Here is a 21,416-nt window from a genome sequence, read left to right on the forward strand (position 1 = left end):
AATGGACTAAATAATCAAGGGAAGGACTAAACTCACTTGAATGTTCACCCACACCAACAAACTACATTTTCCGACCTAGGGCCTCTAAATATTCAAGTGGAAGATAATCAACGGAAATGAATAACAAAAACAAAAGTTAAAATCATTAAATAATAACCTATTATAAAATGGCGTCGCCCGGACTCGAACCGGAGACCTTCAGTGTGTTAGACTGACGTGATAACCAACTACACCACGACACCTAGATGCAAATCCTTCGAGATTTTTAAATTTTATAGAGTACATTTCTTTCTGCGATGGTTGTAACTTGTAATCCCTGGGGTTTGAAGTGGCGCCTGTGCTGGGGGGGGGCTGGTTTCAATTTCAAATAAGAGAGAGAAAGAGAGAAGGGTGACAGGGTGCGGTGCATATTGTGGAAGATTGATTTGATTGTTCCAAGTGCAGCGAAGAGAAAAGAAGAATGATATTGAGGACTCCTCCCCCATCCAAGAGGCCACGCGCCGATGCCGACTCCGACTCCGACGCCAATCGTCAGCTCGTTATCTACGAGGATCCTCCTCCGCCGGCGCCTTTGCCTGAGTCCGCGGCGCAGGATCTCGATAACACCCACTTTCTCTGCACCTATCAGTGTCGCCAAATGGTGTGTTTCCCATTATCTCTTCCCAGTCCATTTTCATTTTCATTCTGCAACGTTCTTCTCAACCTCTTCATCTAAACATTATTCATATGAATTGTTTCAGGTTAAAGCCGAGTTCATAGAGGCCTTAAGCACAGCTGAAAACCAAGTTCGTGATTATCAATCTAAATTGGAGGCATTGGATATTAATTTCCGTAAAGTTGGTTCGTATCTGCTTTCTACCCGAACCATGTTTCCTTTTCTGATACCTTTTTTAGCTTCTAATTAATTAATTTGCTACAGAGTCTGAGAGGAAGAAATTTCTTGACCAGTTATCATACACCCAACAGGAACTTGCTGCTTCTAAAGGCCGCGAGCACGCACTCCAAGAACAGCTTCTGAAGGAGGTTACTGAATCTCAAGAACGATTGAGAAAACAAATACAGTTAAACAGTGATCTTGAGGTAGATTTTAATTCTCTGCATACTTCTCTTTTAGAAGACGAATAAATACTTTTGTACCAATATGCATTTTTTAGCAGGAAGCTGAGTTTGGTGGTCTGGTTGATGATAATGTCTATTGAACTGTTGAATTTGAACCTTGTTACTCGCCAATGTTACTAGTGTTTTTTCTTATCTAATCCTGTGGAGTCTAGGTTAAGCTCCAAAATGAGATGAACATTCGTGCGAAGGCCGAGTCACATGCTGCTTCAACAGAAGAAAAAGCAAAATCTTTAGAAGGAAAGCTCAGCCATCTTTCGGAGAGTACAGAGAGAGAGAAACAGCGACTTAACGATGAACTTACACAACTGAAAAGGGACTCGAAGTTTTCTGTTTCTAAAATAACTGCAAATGTAAGTGGCAATATTTGGTGTGCAAACTAAGCTGGATGTTTATAGCTACGAGTTCTTGCTTAAGTTGTGCAGTTCTTTCATTGTAGCTGGAAAAAGTGGAATGTAGAGCTAATAATGCGGAGAAAGAAGCAGAGCTTCTGAAAGAGCAATTGGAACATCTGAAGGACCGACTCAATGAGGTTTAGATATCTAATTAGTTGCTCATTTGGCTTTATATGTTCCTTTGAGAATCTTCTGTGAACATTGCATAGCATGCAATGTTAAAATTTTATTCTGGATGATTTGAATTCTTCTGGTCAGCTTTCTGTTGGATTTATATCTTTACTTCATTTCATTATGATATACCTTTTTTTCCTTTTTTTTATGAACTTATTTTGGTTTTACATCTTGATTTGTGTTGGTAGTGTTTGCATGAGAAGATTGAAGTTGAGAAAAAACTAGCAACTTTGGCCTCCCGCGAAATTTCTTCCACGGAGAGTAGTGTTTTAGTTAAAGAGTTGCAACAAGAGCTTCAGAATTATGTAAGATTGCTTCCATTTGTTTTTCTTGAACTTCAATTCATTTTTTGTGGTGATTGTAGAAGTTTCATGTGTCAATGACTTGATGTGTGGACTGGTACCAGTAATTAATCAAGTGGTATTCTCGTAAATTTAAAGGTGCCACTATTTGTTGAATTATTTGGATATAAAAAGGAAAGGTTTTTCCTATAGAATGTGTTTGTATCAAGCAGTTATGGCTTCTGTTCATGTTTAATAAAGGACAAATCGATCCCTGACTTTTTGGTCCGCAGACATTTAAGTCCTTGGGGATATAAAAATACATTTAAGTCCTTGGCCTCTTCAAAATTTGGACACATCGATCCCTGGATCTAATTTGTCCCATTTTAAAAATTCTCTCACGTGTGCATCAGTGTCAACCAGGTCAGTACAACAGGAGTCACTTTTGATTTTTCCGTTGGGTCTGACAAACCCAAGTGAACATAAGGGATCGATCTAGGTTTTGAAAAGGTCAGAGACTTAAATGTATTTTCAAATCCTCGAGGACTTAAATGTCCGCAGATCAAAAGGTCAAGAACCTATTTGTCTTTTTCTCATGCATAAATGAATTAAAAGAATAGTTACTGGTTTAGGTGTAACTCAAATGATTTTCTGAACAGACACAGAAGTCCATATTCAGTGCAATGTTTGTTAAGTTGTATGCTTCGTAAGGAGGCAGTATTTTTTTTATTTTTGATTCCTTTAACTATAGTTTTTTTTTCCTTAATGTTATTTAGGATATCTCCACATAGTGAGATAAGGTTTTATTGTTGTTGTTTGTTGTTTGTCTGTTATTTAGGATAGCATCTTATCCTATGCCTTGCAGGCTTCTTTTTATGTGTGTTTTGTTTAATTCATGAACACTTTTGTTTAAAAATGGAGAATACTAGATTATTGCCTTTGTTGGCTTTCATTCTGTCATAATCTGAAAAATATATCCTGATTACTTTGATATTTTAGGAAACTGAAGTAAGGGAAGCGAGAAAGCTAAGATTGAGTTATGAGAACGTTGAACTTTTGAAGGAAAAATTGTTGGAGGAGAAGAGCCGCCGGGAAAGAGTAGAATCTGAGCTGTCCAAATTACAGGATGTCCAGCTAAATATTGAAAAGTTAGAGGATCAGATATCCTCTTGGAGATTAATGATTAAAGATATTCCTGGTGTCTCATGCTTTGAGGACATACCTATAAAGTTTTCAGCTTTACAGAAGTACGTGAGTAGCTAAAAATGTGTTTCCTCAGCTCTATTCATAGATTTGAGGCAGTAGAAACATTGTCCAGAATAATTGTTCTGGAGTATTGTTTAATTTTATATTTTATTTTTGGTTAAAGCTGAACTTGACCCTTAGTAATATTTCTTTCTTTGTGGGCAACTTGAGGTTGTGGAGATTATGAGATCTACTGGGCTCATTCCAAGCAATTTTATCTCTAATGTCCCATAAGGCACTTCTTTTATTGGTGCACAAATTGCACTACTTTAGGAAATCATTTTGATGGAGAGATTAACCAATGCTGGTGCATCAAGAGTTTTCTATCTATCCATTTTAACTGTGTCACTTCAAAAATGATGATGAATTGGATTTGTATAAGACCTGCAATCCCTTCATAATGAGATTTCTTTTTGCTTTTTTGGCACCACACTTTTTTTTTTCTTTTTTTGGTTTTTTTTTTTTTTGGGGGGGGGGGTATTAGTGTAGATGCCTGTGCATCCTCGTGTAGTGTACTGTCATTTGATCATGACATTGTTATTTTCTATCAATGCAGAGAGATCATTGATGGCAAACAGAAGGAGGGTGAACAAACTTCCCGTGTGAAGCAATTGCAAGTAGCTCTGGATGTTGCTGAAATTGGTAAACAAAGTGCTGAGTCTGAGGCTGCATTGGCCAAAGAGAAGGCAGAAGCATTAAAATCGGAGATTAAACAGATTGAGTTAATGGTTAGTGTTTAATGAGACAGCTTCAATAATAGATGCTTTACTTGTTCATTAGTGTTCCGGTATCGTCTTTGGATTTCTTTTTATATGTTTATTCTAGATAATGAGTTTAATGTAGAACATACAATATGGACAATTGAAACAGCAGTGGTAAAAACAGCTTAGAATGTTTTAACAGATAAATATTTGGCTACCAGGTTGTGGCTTTCAACAATATCTAGAAGTGATTTAGATGCTTGGAATAGGAGATAGTTTGAATGCTGGGTATACTATCTAGAATGGACTTTTCATCACTAATTCCAAGGAAATACTCCATAGCTGCTTTATAACCTCTATTTTTTTTCTCTGTTCTATTGATATTTTTCAGCTCAGTATGAATAACATCTATGCCTGTTATAAACTATATTCACAGATCTTACTTTTCATTACAAGTTTAATTCTCCCATCAATCTATAAATCACTCAAGCAACATATTCATATTTGTCCAACACTGATATTTGAAACTTCTGCAGCCTTGATCTTTTACCTTCCTACTTCATGTGCAGTGCGTAGGTTCATTACTTGCAAAGTTATCGTGTATTATAAGTGAAATTAATGCGAACACAACTTTCAGAGACTTGATCACAACATGCCTATGGAATGAAGCATTTAAGTGTCAATTTATAACTTTATGGCTTTTTATCTTGAATGGATAAAGTTGTGATAAGTATCAAAATATTCTATTCAGTTTCCGTATTTTTCATGCTGATTGTACAGGGAAGAAAAGACTTTGTATATTTATTTTGTATCTTGTGTATTTTTGTCTTAAGACAACCATACTGTTGCAAAGTACTGTTTGGTGCAATCACCCCTTCTGCTCTAGCTCTACTGAAGTTTGTGAACTTGCACTATTAGCCCCAAAGCTTGATTGTTGTTTCCATGTTGTTTACTGTACACGACTATGCTTGACAGTCAGTGTTAAAATATCACTTCCATTTAATTGAAAGTTTTGATATTTCTTTTGAATCTTTCATGTTTCTCAATATTTCATGTAATTTCCTACCATAACTTTCTGCCGTATTATACTTTGGATCTGTTTTGAAACAGCCATTATTTGGGCAACAACTAGCTAAACTTCTAGGCAAGTCTATTCATGATAATAGTGGATAATCACTGCATGACAGTTATATTACTATGTCGGCCAATAATTTTAGTTCTGTTATATCAATTACATGTATCTTGCCATTTCAGCTTGCTGTTGTTACTGAGGAAAGAAACAAATTAAGAAATATGTCCAATTTGAAGAATGATGAAGCAGCAGATGGATCTAAGAGTATTAGCACTCTGCAGGCCCTTCAGGTTGCACTTTTCCCTTTCCTGTTATCATTTCAGTCATTGTGTGATCTCTTTTTTGTTTACCTTTTTTGTTTAACTTTTTTGTTTGGTTGATACAAACAGGACCTTGAATCATCTCTTGCAAAGAAAGATGACTGTATTAAAGAATTAGAAAGTGCCTTACATGAGCAGAGAGCAGTTAATAATCGTCAACATGAGGAAATCAAGTTACTTAATGAAAAGTTGCATAATGAGTTAAAAAGAATTAAGTCATTGGAGAGGGAGAGTGACCGCCTCCGTTCAGAGATTTCTTTATTAGAGGCAAAGGTTGGTGCTGATTTAGCCGTTTATTTATGTTTAGTTTTTCAATTTTCAAGTGCAAAGAATTTAATATTGAAGTTCCTCCTATTTGTTTAATAGCCATCTTTACTATGAACATTGGTATGGTTCTACTTGTCATGTATAGACTCTGATAAAAAAGATGTAATTACTTCTTTTGTTAAGTAAACTAGGGCTTCATTGGAGTTTTCAAATTTCAATTAAAATATATTTTGAGCAACCAACATTTTTCACAAGATACAGTATTCACTAATCTCTCTCTCTCTTTTTTTTTTTTATTTAACTTCAAAACTGTTTCACCCACACTTAGCATTTTTGTTCTTGTTTGATGGATATCTGACCTTCTAATCTTTGCTTTTCCTTCTATAGTTGGGTCATGGTGATTTTTCTGCTGCTAATACAAAAGTTCTGCGGATGGTGAATACCCTTACTGTTGATAATGAGGCCAAACAAACCATAGAAGCACTGCAAACCGAGCTGCAAAAAACTAAAGAGAAATTGAAAGCTGTTGAGGAATTGAAGGGTCAATCAGGTACACAATGACAGATCTGTGTTTAGAAGAGTAGGTAATTAGAGTTGAGGATTTGACAAAGAACAGTTTGAAACTGATTTGATAGTCCTGCTTTTGCAAGTGATTATGCATTTTATACTGACTGAATTGAGCCTAAAAACTGATTTATTTTTGTCCCTCTGGTCAGTATCTGCGGATTTAGATTAGATTGTTTGCTTTATATCAAATCTTTGAAAACAGAATGTCTAGAGGTCTCATCTGAAAGTTATTTAAATGGAACAGAAAACAGAGTGAGATGGAGGAGTTAAGCCCCACTTTGGTCCCTGAGATTGGCAAGTTGCACTGATTTAGTCCCTGACTTTCTAATTGTTACAATTTGGTCTCCCAGATTAAAAAAAGTGCACCAATGTAGTCTCTCGTATATTTTCCGTCGTCAGAGCTCAACGCCGTTATGATAATAGCTTAACATCTCTACTTTAGGCTGACATTAATTGTAACAAGAATCTTCCCTTTTCACACCCCCGATGGGGAAAAAAAAGAAATTAAGAAAAAAAAAAAAGCAGCAGCATGTTCGAAAGTTGTCCAAGGCTTCCATCCTGATCACTGTTAACTGTTCAGGTGACACTGGAAAGCTGGTAGATAGCTACATATCAGATAAGATAGTGCAATTAAAGGAGCAAATTGCCACACTTGAGAAGCGAGAAGAAAGGTGTGTTGTTTGATGTTTATAGCTGGCTACCTTTTTCGTCATTATATGTTTTTTTTATCAATATGATTCTGGAATAACAGAATGCTTACAACATGAACAGATACAAGACTGTGTTTGCAGACAGAATTTCAGTCTTCCGGAGGGCATGCTGCGAGCTTTTTGGTTACAAGGTTGGTATATAGGGAATTTGGTTTTACTTAAATCCATCATGAAAAAATAGCATAAAATAAAACTATTGCACTAAAAGGTGTTTTTTAAACACAATGTGAATTAACTGAATATAATGCATATTCATTTTTTTAATCATTATATCTGCAAGTAACATTTTAGCATGCTTCTTTGTGAGGTGGTTTCTATAACAGATTGCTTGTAGTGAAGTTGGTATGCTGGAAAACTATCTCACATAAAAAGTGATGTCATACATCGATAGAAAAATTATGAAATGGCAATTTCACTAAAATATTTATGTGGCAATATTAGAAGTCATCTCATATGTCACGAGTTTATTGTGTCATTACTTGATATTCTTTTTTATACATTATAAATAAATTGATAGATAGATAGATAGATAGATGAATAAATAAATAGATTTTTATATAATAAAATTTATTATTCAAATAGGATATATAATATTAGAATTTAGACTATTGATATGATTTAATATTTTTCATATTATTTTTTTTAGAATTAGATAATTTAGTGTGTGAAATGAAATTAATGCTAGATTGATTATATAGATGTTATTTCCTGTGGTAGTATAAATATAGTTCTAAAATAGATTTTTTTTATGTTGTTAAAATGAAAAATGGATGACATGACAATTTTATATGAAACTTAAAACCTTATGTGTCATTTATTCACTATTTTGGACTCTCTTTTAATATATTATAAAAGTGATGTGATAAAAAAACTATAAAATGACAATTTCACTAAAATATTTATATGGCAACATTAGAAGTTATCTAATATTGTCAAGAGTTTATTGTGTCATTACTTGTATTCTCTTTTATAGATTATAAATAAATTGATAGATAAATAGATGAATAAATAAATAGATTTTCATAAAATGAAATTTATTATTTACATAGGATATAGAATAGTAGAATTTTGACCATTGATATGAATTGATATTTTTCATGTTATTTATTTTTAGAATTAGATAATTTAGTGTGTGAAATTATGAGATTAATGCTAGATTGATTATGTAAATGCTATTCTTTATGGTAGTATAAATGTAGTTCTAAGATAGATACTTTTTTCTATGTTGTTGCAATAGATGACATGACAATTTCATATGAAACTTAAAACTTTAGGAAAACTTTATGTGTCATTCATTCACCATAACATTACTTTATGTTCTGTTTTAATATATTATAATAGATAGATGGTTTGCACTTTTCTGTTCAATAGAACACGCCATCCAATAGTTCTGCCCATATTGTGTTGTTCTCTCTCAAAGGAATTGTCTCTTGAGCTTTTGCTCATTATTTTAGAACTGGATGAAGCTGACAACTTATTCTAGAACGCTTCTGAATTTGTTGGTATTCAAATTGGCAGATTGTAATGGATGAACACCAGCGACCAAATGGAATCCCAGTGACACGATTTACCTTGCAATCAATTTATGCACAAAGTGATGATGAGAAACTTGAATTTGACTATGAATCAGGGAATACTAATATTTTGGTAAGATTCTTAATTCTATACTGGATTTAATGAAGATTAAGAGGCTACATTCTGTGTTCAGTTATACACAATCAGTTTGGATAGGCTTTTGTTAATCCAACAACAAAATTTATGAAAGTATGTTCTGAGGTTGATTTCACAATGATGGCTTGTAAACATTCTGATATGCTGCTTTCATTTCATCTCAATAACAATAGGTAAACCAATACACAGCTCAGCCTGAGATATCTCGTCAGGTAAGGAAATTAAAATTTTGTTGAAATATTTTTCAATAATAAATACATCTGTTAAATATTTATTTTTTTCCACTACATATCGTTAGAAAGGAATATTTAGTTGAATAACTTTGTTATTAATAATTATCTAATACATCGATTCTAATTTCTAATCATTAAGCAAGTAGTTTGTAACGAGAAAAACTGTGTTTGCAGAAAAACATTCATTTGTTTTATATAAATAATTGAGAATATTTTTCACAAGAAAAATAGACATTCTAGGACTTGCTTTTCTATAAAAAAACAGCCTAAGTATACCTTTTTTGAGTTTATTGTACGTAATTTGTCATATGTTCTTGTTTCTTCTACTGAAAGGTGCGTTTGTTGACTTAAACACTCCCAGGTTGAGATATTCATTCGGAAGATGAATTCAATTCCTGCTTTCACTGCCAACCTAACGGTGGAGTCCTTCAATAGAAGAACCTTATCTTAAATTCAACCAACTTGTCTACAGTCTACATTATACAGTCTCGTCACAACACTCATTCATGTCAATATGTTGTACATGGTGCCTCCCCAACTTCTGAATGTTGGTCAACTCAAGTTTTGAATTCTGAAATTGTTGCCACATGGATAGCTTGGATTTGAGAAAAAGGCCAATTCTCTCGTGCCTTTTAAAATTATGCCAAAATTGCTGAATTTGATCTTGATATATGATTTTAGGAAAAACTGTCAATGTGTGCTCTACCAGTGTATGTGTGTGTTAGGAAATTAAATTTTCACCCGACACTGTAGACAACACCTTGAAAAAATATACATCATATATTGCTGAGTTACCTGTCTAGGGTTTATCTTGTTGAATCACTTTACTAGTGTGCCCTAGATGTTGGCATGAATTTGGGGTCGAAAGTAATGTAACATTGCGATGTTCTGATCTGACTGAGCGTAACTGGTGAGACTTGTAGGGGGTCTAGTAGCCATGGTACTGCAATGCACTGTTTTGGTAGTAGATTGCAAAGCTATAGAAACGGGCAAGAGGATTCAGGGTAGCTACTAGCTAGTGTTGCACCAAGTGCAAGTGGGTTCAGTCAAATTACAGTTAATTATTCATGTTGCTTTGTCTTAGTTTCAAGCCAAATTGTTTGCCATTACAGTTTTCTCTGAACCATTCATCACCATGTTAAATTGTATGTCTATGTCTATGTATTTGCATGTGCGTATTAGTTGATGTTACTTTAGCTTCTTTACACCGAGCATCTAAAGGCAAAAGGGAATACTATTTTTTAGGATAAAGTATGCTTTTTGTTCTTAAATTTTTTTTACACTTTCATTTATTCAAAGTTTTTTTATTTAATTATTTTTTTCTTTATTCATTTTACTTTATTTGACATAAATTTGCTAGCAGTATTTCAACGCAATTTGTTTCAACACTGCTACTAATAATTCTTAGGTCGAGTTCATTCCTTTTTAAAGGAGTGTATCTGCTCTCCAAATTAAGATCTTGATATAATATCGATTTCATATCTTGTCAAGAATACCAAAAATTGAGTGAAACAAAAATAAAAAAGATACTTCATCCATTTTTTTTAATAAAAATGACATTATTAAAATAAGAACGACAACACTATCTTTCTAAATTGTATTGTGATATTAATTATGTGGGTTATACTTTTTTTAATGACCAATTTTATGGTGTCTATAAATTGGTGTCTAAATTTTGCCTAACTTTAACTTATCTTTTGTAGTAAATTTTAATTTTTTAAAAATTATTTATTATTATATCTTTTAAATTAAATATTATTTTTTAACTTTTTTAGTAAATAAGCACCACCTTTTAAACACTCTAGCATTTACCTTTTTTAATAGCAGCACAATTATCTTCCAATAAATTGGATGTTCATACATAGCCATGGAGCTTGCGGAGAGTCTCAGTCTTAGGTTGTACTTATTAGTGCTTTTGTATAGCTCCATTCACCGCCACAAAGATTCATATAGTTTCTGACAATCAATTCTAAATTTAATTGCACGGCACTAAAGTAATAGGAAGACTTTATTTTATTAGTATTTAATTGTGTTTTTGGAAGTCTATTTTCCAACTTTTAACGCAACAACGATCCTATTAAAAAAATTGAAAATGTTTGGTAAAAAAAAATTTAGCCCAAATTAATTAAAACCTACAGTAATTAATAAATATTAAATAAGGTAAATTTTGATTTTTTTTTTTTGTCTCTTTAGCATTATCGTTATATAAAAGTAGAAAAAGGCCAGACAGCCTATTAAAGACTTACAGTCTGGCCTGTCAGGCCTGTCTGCACCTGTTAAAACATAATTAAATATATAAATAATTTTTTATTATTAACAAAATTATAAGATATTTTAAATTTATTATGTTTTATTATAAATATTTTTATATATTTTAAATACTTTAAAAGATTAAAAATTGTTATAAATATTAAATATCACATATTATATATAAATATTTTTATTAAAAATAAATTTTTAATTAATATTTTATTTTTATAAAAAAAATTATCAAATTTTTTAATAAATTTTAAATCAGGCTAAACTGAATAACTGACTAGACTTAGTATTTTATAAAAAATCTATAACAGACTGAGTCAGATTCAAACCAATTAATTACAGAATAGGTTAGGCCTATTAAGACTTAAACCTGACTTAACCTAACCTATTTCTACTCCTACCCGCATGTTAATTTGGTGAATTAATTGTACAGACTACAGAAAAAAATTCTCTCTTATAGTCTTATAAGTTATAACATTCATATTTAGTTCAACACTTGAGGCATCTTAGAAAGCCAACATATATATATAAGCAAAAGTTTGCCTATGATATAACTTATATTTAAATTAAGCTTTTGAATGAAATTTCAAAAGCTAAATTATGGCTGCTTCATGATTATTAATTATTAATTATTAGAAGAATAAGTAAGCTCTATTTACTTTACTTCATTCGATAATCATCATAAGGTTTTGAAATGTTTTAGTTATATTTTATTCTGGTTGTCTAGCGTCTCATACATATAATAGAAATATAATATATAATATATAATTGTTTGTTGTGTTTTAGTGTTTAATTATTCTTCATGTTTCTATAAATAATCAAATTATGAAGAAGGAATTGTGAAGCTCCCTGTATGAGAATTAGAAAGAGCTTTCATCATCATCACCAGGAGATTAAACTATAACTAATCATAATAAAAAGAAAAATTGTTGACTTATGAAAGCTGCACTGACATAGCTACTACCTACTAGTATCATGTAATTTTCTCAAAGCCCACATTCAAGTTTGACATAATCTGGATTATTATAAGAAGCATGCTTATTAAGGTACGCTTACTTAACAGTTAACACTTATGTTGTGCAGGTAGAAATAGAAGAAAGTCAAAGCGTACAAATTTGAATAGGACGGAGAACAAAACAAATGTCAATGCTTGCATGGACTCCATTAATGAATTGAATGTAAGAAAGGAAGAATGAAAAGGGATCTTCCATGACAAATTATTCAATGTATGTAAATACGTAGGAGATCCTTCACTTAGGGGAATTAATTATAAAGCTCAACAGCAATATGATAAGGATAGTCAATATGTCACTTATTGCAATTTCACCCAAAAAGTAAGGTAGTGATGTGAGTGGATATGTATATGTTATTATTAAGCCTACTTTTTTTTAGGCAAATTAAAGGAGAAGGAAGGAGCCAAGGGGCTTTAGGGTTATGGGATGGATGCATGGACATGAACATGAATTGCATTTTCTATGTGGGGTGGCCCAACCACCAACTCATACATATATACTATTGGAAAAATTTCAAGTATACTGAGAACACCGGTGTTCTAATTATTTTAATCGTTGATTTCAATTAATATATATTATATATATTTTTTATAATTCAAATCAACGGTTAAAATAATTGAAACACCAATGTTCTCGATACACTTAAAACTCTTCCCATACTATATATGTATGGCCCCTTTTGACTTTACCCCCATCAATTGTATTTGCTGGCTAGCTTTGACAATATCAAATTTAAAAGGTTTGCCTATCCTATTGTTTTAGATGATTTTCCATGTATACATACTTTTTTCTTTTACATCAGTGTGCATAACTTTTTGGATATTTGACCATCGAGAGCCAACAATTAATTTTTTAAAAATAGTATACACAATAAATAAATAAATAAATAAATAAATAAATAAATAAATAAATAAATAAATATTGATATTATTTAATTTATTTTTTAATATATATTTTATATGAGTAATTAATTTTTAGTATGAATTATTAATTTTAATTCTCATTTTAGTTCACCTTTGATGAGTAGACAATTAGGTATAAAATCTATTACATATATTCATAATATATAGAGTAAAGTGATAAATAAATTTTTGAGAATTTATATTTTAGACAGATTAGTTTTTTAAAAAAGAATATTAATAAAGTCTTCTAAGATAACAAATATGGATAAATAAATTTAAATTAAGACCTTCTACTTTAATTATAGAGACTAATTTAAAAATAGGATATCCATATTTACTATTTTAGAGAACTCTGTTGATATTTTTTTTAGGGACTAATTCATTTAAAGTGTAAATCCTCAAAAATTTAGAATTTAATCCTTTTAATATTTTAATTTTTTCTCACTTGAAAGAATAAAATATAATCTCTCACCATTAATTTTATAAATACAAAAAAATATAAAAAATATTAAAAATAAAAAATTACAATTTACTCCCTCAATTTAAAAAAATAAGAAGATTCATTCTCCAAAAATTTATTTATCATTTTTACTCTAATATATACCCACGTACCTGATAAATGAAACCCTAAAAAAGTGTATATATATACATAATATTGCACCAATGCAAGGAAGTAGCAGTAAAAGTAACACATCAAATCAAATCAAACAAATTTCAAAGAATCTTGAGTTCTGTAGCCAGTTTATGAGTATGCTGTTGCTTTAAATTTCAAAGATAACGCATCATATCAAATGTAAAATGGAATACATACAAGAATAGAAGAGTGAAAGCAGCAGAGCCACAGCTGATGAGTGATGACAAATACCAAATAATAATGTCCTTAAAAGTAACAGTCATGAATCATGACTGATCCTTTCTAATTTCTTTCTTCCCTTCTCTCTATTATACACGCCTCTTTCAGTGGATTAGAATTGGATTTGGTGGCAGCAAAGTAAACGTTGGAAATAATAATAATATTTTTTAGGACATATGATAAATTTACGGTTAGTAAAAAATTTTAAATGTTTTTATTTAATGAATATAAAATAAAGATATTAAAAATTTAAATTTTTTATATTTTAAATAAAAGAATTTAATTTACAAATTTAATGTATATCCTTAAGAGTTAAGACACAAAATAAATAAATCCAAATAATAATAATAATAATAATAATAATAATAAGGAATAAGTATTGTTTTGGTCTCTAACGTTTAGGGTCAAAATAAAAATCGTCCCTAACCTAATTTTCGATTCAAAATCGTTCTCAATGTTTTATTTAGTATTAAAATCGTCCTTTCTAATTTTTTTAGACATAAAAGCCCTTTCATTTGTTACCGGTAATTTATGACAATAAAAAAGCATTATAAATAACTAATTAATAAAAAAAGGTAAAGGCATGTGAAATTCACTGTTGTAGACTCCACCATTGTAAATCTCTTGGAGAGAGAATTTCATGACTTCCCAAAGTTCAACCTCTTCTTGAAACCGATCTTTCTCTCATAGCAGACTACTACTTTGCTCCCATGTGAGAGGTCGGTGTTGCGAACTTCAGGGGCAAAGGAGAACCCTGGTCACAGGTTCTAGGGCTGTGTCTATTTTGAGATTTGTTGTTTTCTTTAAAATTGAGTCGTTTGTGTGATGTAATGAAAAGTGAACACGGTGAGTATGTGTAAATTCAATAAGGATGCAACTTCTTTCGTTAGGCAGATCCAGAGACAGAAGTAGAACACTCAGAAATTGTAAGAATAAAGAGAAAAATTTTCTCGCTGAAATCAAGAATGAAAGTGGAAGAATGGAAGCTGAACGTCATTGTTGTGTTGGGGTTTATTGGGTGGGTTGGGTTTGTGTATTTGCTATTGCAAAATTTTTCTAAAGTAAGGCAACCATGTCTAATTTCATTGAATCTTGTCTGAACAATGTGTTGGAGTATGCTATTTTTGTTAAGAAGTTATTGTGGATAAATTGGGTTAGAATTTATTATTTAGGTGGGTACCCTAATTCAGTTCCATTGAATCTGTTTCAAGTATGTATGAATGACAATTATGTAACAATAGTTGGTTTTTGAAATGAGAGTAGAATTTCAGTTTAGCAATTAAATGGGTTTGATTATTGTGTTTTGCATAATTTTTTTGTTATAAGGCTACTGCTGATAAATGAACAATTCCATAACAAAATCATAAACAACAAACTAAGTAACATCAACATATTAAACATCAGAATAACATAGATAATAAATATATTTTTTCGCAATCAACTAAATTCCAAAAGGGTAAATGGTCCAAGCCAATAATTCAGAACAATATTAATTAGCTCATAAACAAAATATAACTAACATGCAAATAGTCCAGAATAAAACCAAGCTAACAGTACCAGCATGATATTACTAAAAAAATTAATTCTAACTTATCTCGAACAAAATATGTCCTAATTGTCTAAATTTTCTATGGTAATCCCTATTTTCTTGGAGGCAACTTTGTCATTAACCTCAATTTCTTAGGAGAAACATGAGGTACTCCAGAATTTCTGATAGAAAATTGTCCAACAGGTTGACTTGAAGTCTGTCTCTCTACATATTTATGTTGGACTAGTGGTTGTGTTGAAGATGTGAAAAGGGTTGGCTGAGATGCTGGAAGGGATGTGGTGTTTGGTTGTGTTGAGGATGAAGAAGGTGCTGAACTTATTGGGCTGGTGTGCTTTTTGGGATGTAGTACTTCTTTGGCTGAACCGTTAGTCTTAGTGGTTTCCTTGAACCTGCCTCTAGACCTTTTGGGTTGTGTTACAGAGTTAGACTGGGCTGAAGATGGTGACTGTGTTGCTGAAGCAGTTTTTCTCTTGACAACTATTTTAGCAGTGGGCTGTAAAGATGCAGTCTTCCTTCCTCCCTTGGCAGCTGGGGGATGTGAATTGGTGCTTGACTTCTTATTCTTTCCTTTGCTAAGCTTCTTTAATTGTTGGGCCTAATAGATATATGTAAATTAAGTAGATACCTATTAGGCTTAGGACAAACATCAGACAAGCTTTATGGAAAATAAAAAAATCATCATACCTCCTCTTCAATAGGTTTAGGGCATTTACTTTTATTGTGTCCAAATGAACCACATATTGAGCATCTTTGGATTTGCTCCCTCCTTGACAAGTGAGTACAGCTACTCTGTTCTTTCTCCCCAGCAACTGGTCTTCTCTTTTTCACTGGTCGGTGACTAGGCCTTCTATATGGTGGTGGCATAACATCATCATAAGTTGTCCTCCCAGAGATCAAGTGCATTCAATGGGTGTATGACTGACTCGTAGCACTTCAAGTATGCTTCTTTCTTATAACAGTCGACCACAAAAATTTCCAAGTCAAGCCCTTGAATTTGATGCAACCAACAACATGCACACAAGGTATGCCACTCATCTGCCACTTTCTACATGATCACTCATGAGTACCTATATCCACAACAAACTTTTCTAAACCATTAACAACCTCATATTTCTAAGCTGTAGACCAATATGGCTGCCACTCCCCAGTTGATCTAGACCTTCTATCCAATCTTATTCTAATCCTAGGTAAGATTGTTCCTGAATAGTTCTGAGCTAGTCTTTTGTTTTGTGCCCACTTAGTCATTAATTTAACCCTGATCTCCTCCAACATTGTAACTATAGGATTCTCTCTAGCATCTACTATAGTAGAATTAAAGTTCTCAGACATGTTATTAACCAGTGTATCTACTTTAGAATGAAATAAGAACCTAGATCTAGACCAATATCTAGGTAGAATAGCAATTAAGTACCGAAAAGCTTCCTGATTCAAAGCTTTCAGTTCTGCCATGTACTTCTCCCAATCTTTTCAGTGAGTCGCCTTAGCACACTTCCACATCATTTACTTCAAATGTAAACGGGAAAACCTTTTTCTAAAGTTGTTGTATAAGTGTCTCATAGAGAATCGGTTGTCCACACCTGGTATGACATCCTAAAATGCTAGCAACAAACCCTACACAGGTGATATTAATGAGCATATAGTTAGGCATACTTTATGTTTTACATCGTATGATTTTGTAATGAATAATGTTGTTGAGTTAAGAAATTAACTAAATTAATTGATGATGACAAACATTATTTTATTGGGCTAATTACCCAATTAGTATTGATTATTTCTGATTAAGTATTGCAGGCAAAATTCATTATTGCAGCAGCCCAATATAGAACAAGATGAATCTATTTTTGTGGGCAACAATTTCAAACAAAGCCCAATTGCAAATAACTAAGAAATCAAATGGGCTGAACCAGAAAAGAGCGAACCAACTCAAGCCCGAATTCATCTCTCAAGCAAATCCCTCCAAATTGCTTCCACTAAAGCAACGTTCACCTTTTTCATTCGGTCAGAACTCAGAGAAGAGAGAGAGAGCTTCGTCGCTAAGCCATTCATCGAAGAAGAAAGAAAGAGAAAGTTCAATCCAAAAAGCAAAAGTCTAATCACCAAAAATCAAACCATATCAAGCTAAGTCTTAAGCTAAAGGTGATTTATTTCCCTTTGCATGCATCCAATTTTCTTTTCTTCTTCTCAAACTCTCTGCTATTCCAAATTGAGATAGATGAAGAAAGTGATCTCTGTTCACCACTGCTGTAAATCAATGGTTAAATTTGTTTCTTGGGGATAAAGTAGTATCTCAAGAGTTCAGATGTGGGATTGCCATTAAAAACTGTTCTTAATTGCTTTCCTGAGGCTTTCGGTCAAACAAGAGAAAGTCAGACTTAAATTTTTAATTTAGGGATTAACTGAAAAAGTGATGTGGTAAGTTGGTAGCATACAGTTCAAAGAGTTGACCTAAGAGAGAGCAACTCAACAACATGCGAGGAGATACAAAAGAAAATTTGTTTATTATTCTGAAGAGGAGGAGAGAGAACCAGTGTTTTGAGGTTTTATGTTCTAAGAAGAGTTCTCTGAAGAAGTTCATCAACTTGGACAGTGCTTCCTAGTCAAAGGAGCATTCCGCCAGAATGAGGAACTAAATCAGAGGCAATAGCAAATCTGGTTCATCACATAGCAAACAGGCTGTTGAAGCATTAATCTTCTTCATGTTTTACAGATTGTAATTTCATTTTCTATGTATATCTTTCTGTAATTTCTTAAGTGTGAAAAGGCATAAAGAGAGAGCTCAAGTAAAAGCCAAGAGTGATAAGAGATTGAGTGATACACTTGAGAGAAAAGTCTAGAGTTATTTCAGATTTCTTTAGGTTGATTCTGTGTCTTGTATCTTGTATTAATGAGGTACCCCTTTCTTAGTTGGATAAGCACTAAAAGTGAAGAGTTAGGTATTAGCATAGCCAAGTCAAGTTAGGTTAGAACTTGATAAGAAAAGGATTGTGTTAATCCTGAGGAATTGGTGTATGTAATACTTTAACTATAGTGGAAATTCTGCCACTGTTGTGGTGGAGACTGGATATAGGTTGCATTGCACAAGGCAACTGAACCAGGATACATGATGGTGTCAGCTTCTCTCTTCCCTTCTCTGTTCTGTTTTATGATATTCATGAGACAAAATGAAGTTGTCTCATAAATTTTCCGCTGCTGAGTTCGAACAGAATCCAAGTGAAAGTTTATAAGTTAAGCCATATTTCCGTAAAGTAAAAGAAGGTCATAGATTCGAAACCCTCCCCCCCCCCTCTTCTCTAAACCTTCTACAACCTTCAAATGTAAATGTGCAAATGCTATTAGTGAAGTAGACTTACTTTCTGTTGGTCAGACATGAATGTGGAGCTTCCCATCTTCTCAATCCCAATATCAGATGCAAGATGATTTAGGAACCAAGTCCATGAGTCCTTGATCTTGGATGGGCAGCATTTGGTCATTCGGATCCCAACCTATTGTAGTAAGCAATTGTCCACACTAATGTGTCTTCAAAAAGCATCTATCTAGACCTATGAAGGACCTGCAATGCTGAAAGCTCTGCTTGCATGCTTCCAAGCACACAGATCCTTTGGAAGATGCAATAATTTGTCATGGATGATGTTTGCACTTCATTTGCAAAATCAGGAGACTTTTTACACCTTGGGATTTGATTCAACTTTCTTCTTAAATGCCTTGCCAAGCTATTTGGAGTGTAAAATTCTCACTCTGTGTGCTTGTATACATGTGTGATTCAAATTTATGCTTCAAAGCTGCCAAGTATCTTCTTCTTCCATTTTGGTAGCATACAGCCAAAAAGGACACTCATTAGAACAAACTGCCCTTACCCCTCTAAATATAATTACTCTTCTAGTCTGCACAACATATGCAGTGACAGTGTCCTTAAATTCTTCTCGAGATGCATATAGTGTCCCAACTTTTCACTTGTATTGCTTCATGTGTTTTTGTGCCTTGTGAACTAGATACCTCACTCCCTCATGGTTTGAATCTGACCCCTCATTTCCACCATCCTCCCCCAACTCTAACCTCGTGGTCCAATTCTAATTCTTTACTGTCTGCTTCTTCATCATTTTCAAAATTCTTAGTTGCCATACCTTTCTTCTTTACGGCCCTACGTCTATCAATCATGACATTCACATCCTCAAACCCACTGATATCAGGATCAAACTCATCTTCACTGTTGGTGAAGTGCAAATAATCTATACTGTCATCTTCCTCTTCAGATGATTTATATTCTGAATCGAGATTATCACTATCACCAAAATTACCAAACTCAACTTCGTGATTATCATCTTCATCACTATCCCTAGTCTTTGCCCCAGTATCGTCAGCACCTGATTTAGGTTGGTTTTGTCCTGCCTCATTAGGTCTATCGACTATATCAGCCGTATTGTCACCTTCCTGACCATACTCAGCTTGTTCACCACCATATACAACCAGCTTTTGTCTCTCACCTTTATCAACAATCCCTTTATCCTCCCCAACATCAATGTAGCCACCATCAAGAAACACATCGTCATCCTCAACCTTGTGCACAACAAACAACTCTACATATTCTCTTAATTCAACTATTTTACACATGGCAATCAAATTTGTATCACCTTTAAACAACTTCAAAATTTTCTCCATGTCTTCGTATATAGGATCCTTGAACCACAATGCTGAGATATTCTCATCAATGTAACCAAAATACTTTAACTCTGCATAAGCTTGAAATACGGACCACCGATCACAATCAATATCTTCTATAACTGTTGTTTCTCTTCCCACATACTGTAAAGGCCCTTTTTGATAAGTAAATCATCTTCCGTGGTAGACTTTCAGTTTAAAATAGTCCATCCTCTTCTCCAACACCCTATCAGTAAATCGCTATCAGAACACATTACTATATTACAAGAATTAAAAAAAAAAAAAAAAAACATACACAGACATCTTGCCAACCTTGCGAATACTGCTTTACTGACTGTTCAAGTCCCTTCCTTCAAACAAATCGAACTCGCCTGCTCTCTTCTATCCAAGAACAACTTCCGTCGTTTCCGATTCAGGGTTAAGGCATGAAGCAATCACATTGGTTTTTGGAACGTTATGATTAATGTTGTTGTTAATGTTGACGGTTTACATACAAATGAAGACATGAAGTGTTTCGTGCAAAATTGAAAAGTTGAAAAGGGTAGTTTTGTCATTTAAAAAATTTTAATACCAAATAAAACATTGAGAACAATTTTAAATCGAAAACTAGATTAGAGACGATTTTAATTTTGACCCTAAACGTTAGAGACTAAAACAGTATATATCCTTAATAATAATTAAGTAATGCACATCCAATGGCTTCTTTTTCGCCGACATTAGGCATTAATATATAATGGTAATGCCATAAGAAAAGGAGGACCTCCAATTATCCTTAAAGCTAATTAAGTGATCAACCCTCAATTTATATTATGCTATGTTGTGGGGTGGGAAAAACTTGCAAATCATCATCATTATTGAACAATCAAGAACCTATATATCAGCATTCACCACCATTTATTTAACCCTTTTTTTTCTTTTTTTTTTCCCTATTTTACTTTTTTGGTTTGTCCTTTAGCTGAAATAATAAAGAATCATGAGTGTCTCCCATCTGAAAGGTCAAGGCTTGCACAAAGATTTCTCTTCTAATAAGGTTGCTGATTTCATCGCATTTATGTTGGTTACAGAGTTATAAAAAATAAAAATAAAAAATATTTCACGGCATATATAAAAATCAGATTTGTACAATTATTTTCCTTCGATTAATAAAATCGTTTTGTCAGTTATGATCTTATCAAATCATGTTGCAAATAAATAAATATAATAGTTTAAATGTTTTCCTATTTCCACAGTAATTTAAACAATAAATTCTTTTAAGAATTCAAATTATATATGATAAATCCAACTGAAAATATTGTGAAAAATAATATATATCTAATATAAAATGAGAATTGAATTTTCGATAATTTGTTAAATGATAACGAATAAGTTAACTCTACTCAACTACTACATACGAGTTACATATCTAAAGATAAACAATTTTATATTTTCAATA

General features: G+C 32.7%; 1 protein-coding gene and 1 non-coding gene across 2 annotated transcripts; one reads left to right on the forward strand and one right to left on the reverse strand.

The window, feature by feature from the left end:
- Positions 1 to 168: 168 nt before the first annotated feature.
- TRNAV-AAC (transfer RNA valine (anticodon AAC)) lies at positions 169 to 242 on the reverse strand. Its single transcript has one exon. It is a non-coding gene; the product is annotated as a tRNA-Val (tRNA).
- A 53-nt stretch (positions 243 to 295) lies between these two features.
- MAD1 (mitotic checkpoint family protein) lies at positions 296 to 9,877 on the forward strand. Its single transcript, XM_088501843.1, has 16 exons — positions 296 to 640; positions 741 to 840; positions 920 to 1,080; positions 1,272 to 1,469; positions 1,556 to 1,648; positions 1,874 to 1,990; positions 2,966 to 3,213; positions 3,768 to 3,939; positions 5,167 to 5,274; positions 5,374 to 5,577; positions 5,959 to 6,121; positions 6,719 to 6,809; positions 6,910 to 6,979; positions 8,367 to 8,495; positions 8,693 to 8,731; positions 9,114 to 9,877. Exons 1-16 carry the CDS (start codon positions 461 to 463, stop codon positions 9,201 to 9,203), a joined length of 2,163 nt encoding a protein of 720 aa, XP_088357969.1. The 5' UTR covers positions 296 to 460; the 3' UTR covers positions 9,204 to 9,877.
- The last annotated feature ends 11,539 nt before the right edge of the window (positions 9,878 to 21,416 follow it).

This window comes from Arachis ipaensis, chromosome B1 (assembly GCF_059453495.1).
Source record: "Arachis ipaensis isolate K30076 ecotype BB chromosome B1, ASM5945349v1, whole genome shotgun sequence".
NCBI classification, from domain to species: Eukaryota; Viridiplantae; Streptophyta; class Magnoliopsida; order Fabales; family Fabaceae; genus Arachis; species Arachis ipaensis.

What these genes read in the sequence shown, in the direction of transcription:
- MAD1 (XM_088501843.1), top strand. Translation starts at nt 461, where the DNA reads ATGATATTGAGGACTCCTCCCCCATCCAAGAGGCCACGCGCCGATGCC. An exon ending in AGTTAAACAGTGATCTTGAG is followed by an intron (nt 1,081 to 1,271) that starts GTAGATTTTAAT and finishes TGTGGAGTCTAG; the next exon opens with GTTAAGCTCCAAAATGAGAT. An exon ending in GCGAGCTTTTTGGTTACAAG is followed by an intron (nt 6,980 to 8,366) that starts GTTGGTATATAG and finishes TCAAATTGGCAG; the next exon opens with ATTGTAATGGATGAACACCA.